This window comes from Piliocolobus tephrosceles, chromosome 18 (assembly GCF_002776525.5).
Source record: "Piliocolobus tephrosceles isolate RC106 chromosome 18, ASM277652v3, whole genome shotgun sequence".
Classification (NCBI taxonomy): Eukaryota; Metazoa; Chordata; class Mammalia; order Primates; family Cercopithecidae; genus Piliocolobus; species Piliocolobus tephrosceles.
This window is the reverse complement of record NC_045451.1, coordinates 32299713-32306743: the sequence shown is the minus strand read 5'-3', so window position 1 is coordinate 32306743 and position 7031 is coordinate 32299713. Positions and strand designations below refer to the sequence as shown.

The 7031-nt window shown below is 43.4% G+C and overlaps 1 protein-coding gene across 1 annotated transcript in view; it reads right to left on the bottom strand.

Annotated features, from left to right (window-relative positions):
• MYO5B (myosin VB) overlaps nt 1-7031 on the bottom strand; it is a 390702-nt gene that overhangs the window by 133133 nt on the left and 250538 nt on the right. Inside the window, exon 14 of the mRNA XM_023207571.2 lies at nt 6385-6468. Coding sequence (XP_023063339.1) covers nt 6385-6468 — 84 coding nt within the window. The remainder of the gene's footprint in view (nt 1-6384; nt 6469-7031) is intronic.

Genomic DNA, 7031 nt, shown 5'->3' with positions numbered 1-7031 from the left:
TTGGGGTGGAGAGTTCTATAGATGTCTATTAGGTCCGCTTGGTGCAGAGATGAGTTCAATTCCTGGATATCCTTGTTAACTTTCTGTCTCGTTGATCTGTCTAATGCTGACAGTGGAGTGTTGAAGTCTCCCATTATTATTGTATGGGAGTCTAAGTCTCTTTTTAAGTCTCTAAGGACTTGCTTTATGAATCTGGGTGCTCCTGTATTGGGTGCATATACATTTAGGATAGTTAGCTCTTCCTGTTGAATGGATCCCTTTACCATTATGTAATGGCCTTCTTTGTCTCTTTTGATCTTTGATGGTTTAAAGTCTGTTTTATCAGAGACTAGTACTGCAATCCCTGCTTTTTTTTGTTCTCCATTTGCTTGGTAGATCTTCCTCCATCCCTTTATTTTGAGCCGATGTATGTCTCTGCATGTGAGATGGGTCTCCTGAACACAGCAGACTGATGGGTCTTGACTCTTTATCCAGTTTGCCAGTCTGTGTCTTTTAATTGGACCATTTAGTCCATTTACATTTAAGGTTAATATTGTTATGTGTGAACTTGATCCTGCCATTATGATATTAACTGGTTATTTTGCTCATTAGTTGATGCAGTTTCTTCCTAGCCTCGATGGTCTTTACATTTTGGCATGTTTTTGCAATGGCTGGTACCGGTTGTTCCTTTCCATGTTTAGGGCTTCCTTCAGGGTCTCTTGTAAGGCAGGCCTGGTGGTGACAAAATCTCTAAGCATTTGCTTATCTGTAAAGGATTTTATTTCTCCTTCACCTATGAAACTTAGTTTGGCTGGATATGAAATTCTGGGTTTAAAATTCTTTTCTTTAAGAATGTTGAATATTGGCCCCCACTCTCTTCTGGTTTGTAGACTTTCTGCCAAGAGATCTGCTGTTAGTCTGATGGGCTTCCCTTTGTGGGTAACCCGACCTTTCTCTCTGGCTGCCCTTAAGATTTTTTTCCTTCATTTCAACTTTGGTGAATCTGGCAATTATGTGTCTTGGAGTTGCTCTTCTGGAGGAGTATCTTTGTGGCGTTCTCTGTATTTCCTGAATTTGAATGTTGGCCTGCCCTGCTAGGTTGGGGAAGTTCTCCTGGATGATATCCTGTAGAGTGTTTTCCAACTTGGTTTCATTTTCCCCCTCACTTTCAAGCACCCCAATCAGACGTAGATTTGGTCTTTTTATATAATCCCATACTTCTTGCAGGCTTTGTTCATTTCTTTTTCTTCTTTTTTCTTTTGGTTTCTCTTCTCGCTTCGTTTCATTCATTTGATCCTCAATCGCTGATACTCTTTCTTCCAGTTGATCGAGTCGGTTACTGAAGCTTGTGCATTTGTCACGTATTTCTCGTGTCATGGTTTTCATCTCTGTCATTTCGTTTATGAACTTCTCTGCATTAATTATTCTAGCTGTCAATTCTTCCACTCTTTTTTCAAGATTTTTAGTTTCTTTGTGCTGGGTACGTAATTCCTCCTTTAGCTCTGAGAAGTTTGATGGACTGAAGCCTTCTTCTCTCATCTCATCAAAGTCATTCTCTGACCAGCTTTGATCCGTTGCTGACGATGAGCTGCGCTCCTTTGCGGGGGGAGATGTGCTCTTACTTTTTGAATTTCCAGCTTTTCTGCCCTGCTTTTTCCCCATCTTTGTGGTTTTACCTGCCTCTGGTCTTTGATGATGGTGATGTACTGATGGGCTTTTGGTATAGGTGTCCTTCCTGTTTGATAGTTTTCCTTCTAGCAGTCAGGACCCTCAGCTGCAGGTCTGTTGGAGATTGCTTGAGGTCCACTCCAGACCCTGTTTGCCTGGGTATCAGCAGCAGAGGTTGCAGAAGATAGAATATTGCTGAACAGTGAGTGTACCTGTCTGATTCTTACTTTGGAAGCTTCCTCTCGGGGGTGTACTCCACCCTGTGAGGTGAGGGGTGTCAGACTGCCCCTAGTGGGGGATGTCTCCCAGTTAGGCTACTCAGGGGTCAGGGACCCACTTGATCAGGCAGTCTGTCCCTTCTCAGATCTCAACCTCCGTGTGGGGAGATCCACTGCTCTCTTCAAAGCTGTCAGACAGAGTCATTTGTGTCTGCAGAGGTTCCTGCTGCTTTTTTTGTTGTTGTTGTTTAGCTGTGCGCTGTCCCCAGAGGTGGAGTCTACAGAAACAGGCAGGTTTCCTTGAGCTGCTGTGAGCTCCACCCAGTTGGAGCTTCCCAGAGGCTTTGTTTACCTACTTAAGCCTCAGCAATGGCAGGCACCCCTCCCCCAGCCTCGCTGCTGCCTTGCGGTTAGATCGCAGACTGCTGTGCTAGCAATGAGGGAGGCTCCGTGGCCGTGGGACCCTCCCGGCCAGGTGTGGGATTCTATCTCCTCGTGTGCCCGTTTGCTCAAAGCGCAGTATTGGGGTGGGAGTCACCTGATTTTCCAGGTGTTGTGTGTCTCAGTTCCCCTGGCTAGGAAAAGGGACTCCCTTCCCCCTTGCGCTTCCCAGGTGAAGCGATGCCTCGCCCTGCTTCAGCTCTCGCTGGTCGGGCTGCATCAGCTGACCAGCACCGATTGTCCGGCACTCCCGAGTGAGATGACCCCAGTACCTCAGTTGAAAATGCAGAAATCACCGGTCTTCTGTGTCGCTCACGCTGGGAGTTGGAGACTGGAGCTGTTCCTATTTGGCCATCTTGCTCCGCCCAACACCGTGTTATTTCACTGCTCTTAGTGGGAGTTCTTGGAACATCCCTTTGGTTGGTAGAGTATATGGGTATCTTCTATCCCCTACTGCTTAATTATTCATGATGACTTGTTAATTTCTTATCAAGGATGTCACCCGATTGGAAAAAAAAAAGTCTCTCATAGAAGTACTTTAAGTAAAATTATAAATTTACAAACAGGATTTGAGATTTAGCTGCGCTAAATGAAAACCAATAAAAAATTAAGCATTACAATTTTAATGTAATGACATAGAAACTTGTATCTTTCTAGGTTTTCATTTTTTTTTTTTAATACGGAGTTAGAAACATATGTCTCATAGGGCTACTATGAAAACTAAAAATTTTAAAGAAAATACAGCCATTCACTCAGTAAATGATGAGCTTTAAAGATACTAAAATGACAGATGCTGCCAGACATGCCCATCTGCCTGAATGGTGTAGAGCATACTTATAATCACTCTTGGATTTGCAGCTGCAGTCTGTGTATAGCCCATCTGCAGGTTTATGGTGATACAGCATCAATCTTTGCTTTCTGTCTTTTGAGACGTCTGAAACAGGCTAGGAGGGGCTCAGGCCAGAGAGTTCTCAAGCCCTCCTCCAGCCAGTGTCTGGTCGGCCAGAGCCCTTCTTGGTCAATCTCAGTGCTGCTACACTGCATCTCAGGGGTGTTGCTGGGATGGGGACAGGGGTGGCAACAAGGTCACTGGCTCTCTAGAAGTTTTAGCTGGTGAGTGGGAAAGCTAGCATTGTGGTTGGTGGGCAGGATAGAGAAGGAGGAAGTTGCATTTCAAGAATAGATCATACCTATTTTGTCCTCCAACTTAGCAACATCTATACACTTTTGATGTGCATACTCTTTGAACCATCATCAATCCACTTCTAAAATTTTACCCAACAGACATAATTGTACAGAAGTATGCAAAGATATACATAAAGGATATTCATTGTTACATTATTTGAAATAGCAAATTATCAGCAGTTGTTTAAAAAAGAGAAATAGATGTGTACTCATGTGGAAAGACAACCAAGATACAACGGTAACTGAAAAATTAAATTACAGAGGACTATGTTTCTATAATACAGTTATTTTAATCTTAAAAAGATGTATCAACATGCAGAATAGGGTACATTCTCACCCACCAAAAGATAGCTCAAGGAGTGGGAAGGAAGACTTATTTTATATATTTCTACATTATTTTTATTTTTTTGAACTTATGTTTAATTTCTAATAAAAACCCAGTACCTGCAATCTAAAACAATATTCTTGTATAGAAAAGAGCTAACACAGCAGGTCTGCATCTGCTATCCTTAGAAAGGCTGCTTGACCCCTGGCTGGTGTCAGGGGAACTTGGATTTTCACCATTCCCTGGGTAAGAACTGTTCAGTGTGCCTAAATTGCTCATGCAAACAATATCGTTTATGTTGAGCATCTGCTTTCCTTCCGGGATTTTGGAATTTTGGTTTGTGCTAGGTTAAGGGTGCCTATATAATCAACCCCAAATAAAAATCCTGGCTGCCTGGGCTCAGGTGACCTTCCCTGGTAGACATTTCAAAAGAAGTGTCATGACTTGCTTCTAGGGGGAATTACATGCATCCTGTATGACTCTAGGTGGAAGGGACTCTTGGAAGCTTGTGCCTGGTCTCCTGGAGACATTACCCCATCCACCTCTCACTTTGCTGAGTTTGCTGTTTACTTTTTGCTGTAACAAATTATAACCATAACTATACGCTGAGTTCTGTGAGTCTTCCTAGCAAGTGGTTGAACCTGGAGGTGGTCTTGGGGGCCACCAACGTACCCTTATCATTCTCTTCCATAACACCTTCTTCTTGATCTTCTTAGCATTTCCATAATTTGTAATTAAACTGTGCATCCTTTTCACTAAGTTCCACGAGATTAATTACACGTGTTGGTTACCACTATATACTACACAAATATTCAATAAAGTTGTCAAATAAAAATGAGGGAAAAGTAGCTCATCTATTAATAAAAGATAACTTGCTGGAGAGTGAGTATAACAGAGTTTTCCTAGCACCATTCCTTTTTAGATTCTGGAATCCCCGAGAGTCACTCAAATTAAGATGCTCAGAAATCAATACAATGGCAGAACCAGACTCTGTATCTCTTCCTTCCATCCCTCATTTCTGCTCCTAATCTGAAAGGAGAAACTTCTACCAAGACAACAGACTTTTCTGGCCCTATAGGTCGTCACTGGCCTCCAGGCATCGTAAGAGACCATCATGAGGAAGGGGCTCCTAGTTCTCAGACCACTTCCATCTACTTTATTTCCCTGTGCCTTGGGGCTCTTCCCTATGTCACCACCCTCATGAAAAAATGGAAAAAGTCATATTAACCACCACAAACTGGAGATCTAAAAACTTAGGGAGCTGCAAGGTCAAACTTGCATTGAACTCCAAAGTGATATTTACTTTTACCCACAGCCAATTTGTCCCAGTGATGACTAATTCTCTGATGTTCCAGATATCCAGAAATCACACTGGGCAGGGGTCTGTTATTGGCAGTCTGCATGCTGTTAGCGACTCAAATCCTCCCTAAACCCCTCACCACGTGATAGAACTGGGTTTACTTGGCTTTATGTCCTGGGTCCATTTTGCTGGATATACTTTCTCCATTCTATCATCTCATCCTATTGCATTCATCTAAAGCTTATCACAAAGAGAACTTAATCTGCCATTTCTACAATGTTATCAGGCCCCTGCAGTGAGTTCAGTATCATGTGGTCTGGGAGAAAGCCTCCTAAATCCTAGGAAGTTCCCCCACCCCGGCCCCAGGTTTCCTCTGCAGGGCTAAAGCCAGCAACAGCATCTGCATCAGAGTAGACTTTTCGAATGCTAGCGCATATGCTTCCCCTGACTGCATCATCTTCTCCCACTGCTCCTTCTCTCCTTTCACAGTTACCTGTGTGTGTCTTCATCTGCCCACTCACAGCCTATTAAAAGGGGAGCAACCACAGTGTAGACTCTGTCTTGCTCATCTTTGTGTGAAAATGGTGTGTTTAGGGCAGTGCCTTCCAAAGCAGGTGTTTAATAAAGATATGTTTGGGTGAATTGGTGCCTTCTTTCCTCTACCTCTAGAATGGACACAATATTTGCTACCTTTTCCTATGCCTGGAAATAAATAAAATTCTGATAATAACAGAGAAAGAGTCCAAAGTAGTAGATTGAAGTGTTCCTTAAATCCCACCTTCTATTCCATTAAATTTCTGCTTATAGAGAGGTTCTATAGACTGCTCAACAAATTAAATGCAGATACTAGATGCGATGGGGTTTAAATAATCTTACATCTGCAGGCAGGGGACAAAGGACAGATGACATGATGGACACCAGCTACATTTCCATCACTGCGCTCACCATCCTCTCTCTTCCTGTCACCTCCCATGCTCCCCTATGCCCTCCATTAGCAGGCAACTTTCCCAGTTCTCTCCCCCTACCCCTACATCCCTTGCTTTCTTCTCTCCATCAGGCCATACTAAAGTGTTTTCAGACAAGATCGGACACATTCACGGTGGTATGGCCATTCAAGTGTTTTCATACTGAAATGACCGACAAATCCCTTGGCCTCCTCCCTGCCCAGCATCTCTGTCTTTCCACCCCAAAGGGGTTGCATCACCACTCTCTGCCCAGCACTGGCCATGGGCATTCCTGCTCCACTCCCCGCTTCTGACACTCTTTACCTTGCTGGCCTTCAGGATATTGATCTGCTCTTCATACACCGTGTCTCTGTTTTTCTCCAGAAAACCATCAGAGAGGTACTCCACCTGGGGCCACAGCAACCAGAGAGATACACAGTCGTTAGTGCTTCAGCAGTTTCTCAACCACTTTCATCTCATCCATGCAGCATTTTCTGAAAAGAGCTGTGAGTAGATAGGAAACCCACAGATGTTGCCACTTAAAATGCAAACCCAGTAAGTGGTCAGGATTTACGTACAGGGAACTGACTATTCATTTTGTGGAAGAAATTGTTTTAAAGGGAGTTCCCATATTAAAAGGGTTCTTCAGGGCTCTATTAATGCAGCTTCTCAGCCACATCTCAGACCCAATGAATCAATCTGTATTTTAACAAGACCCTAGGTGATTTATACACACATTACAATTTAAGAAACACCAGGCTAGTGCATAGCAAACAGAAATCTACTTAGAAAAATTCTACGCACGCACCAGCTACTGAGAAAGCAGCCCCGTGAAGAGCAGCCACACCGGCTTCAGGTAAGAAGCCAAACCATTCGGTACTTTGTTTTCAGCTCTCCCTTCTCTCTCAAGCTCCATGAGGGTAGACTCTTAACGGCTTTAGAATTTTTATATATATATACACACATATACA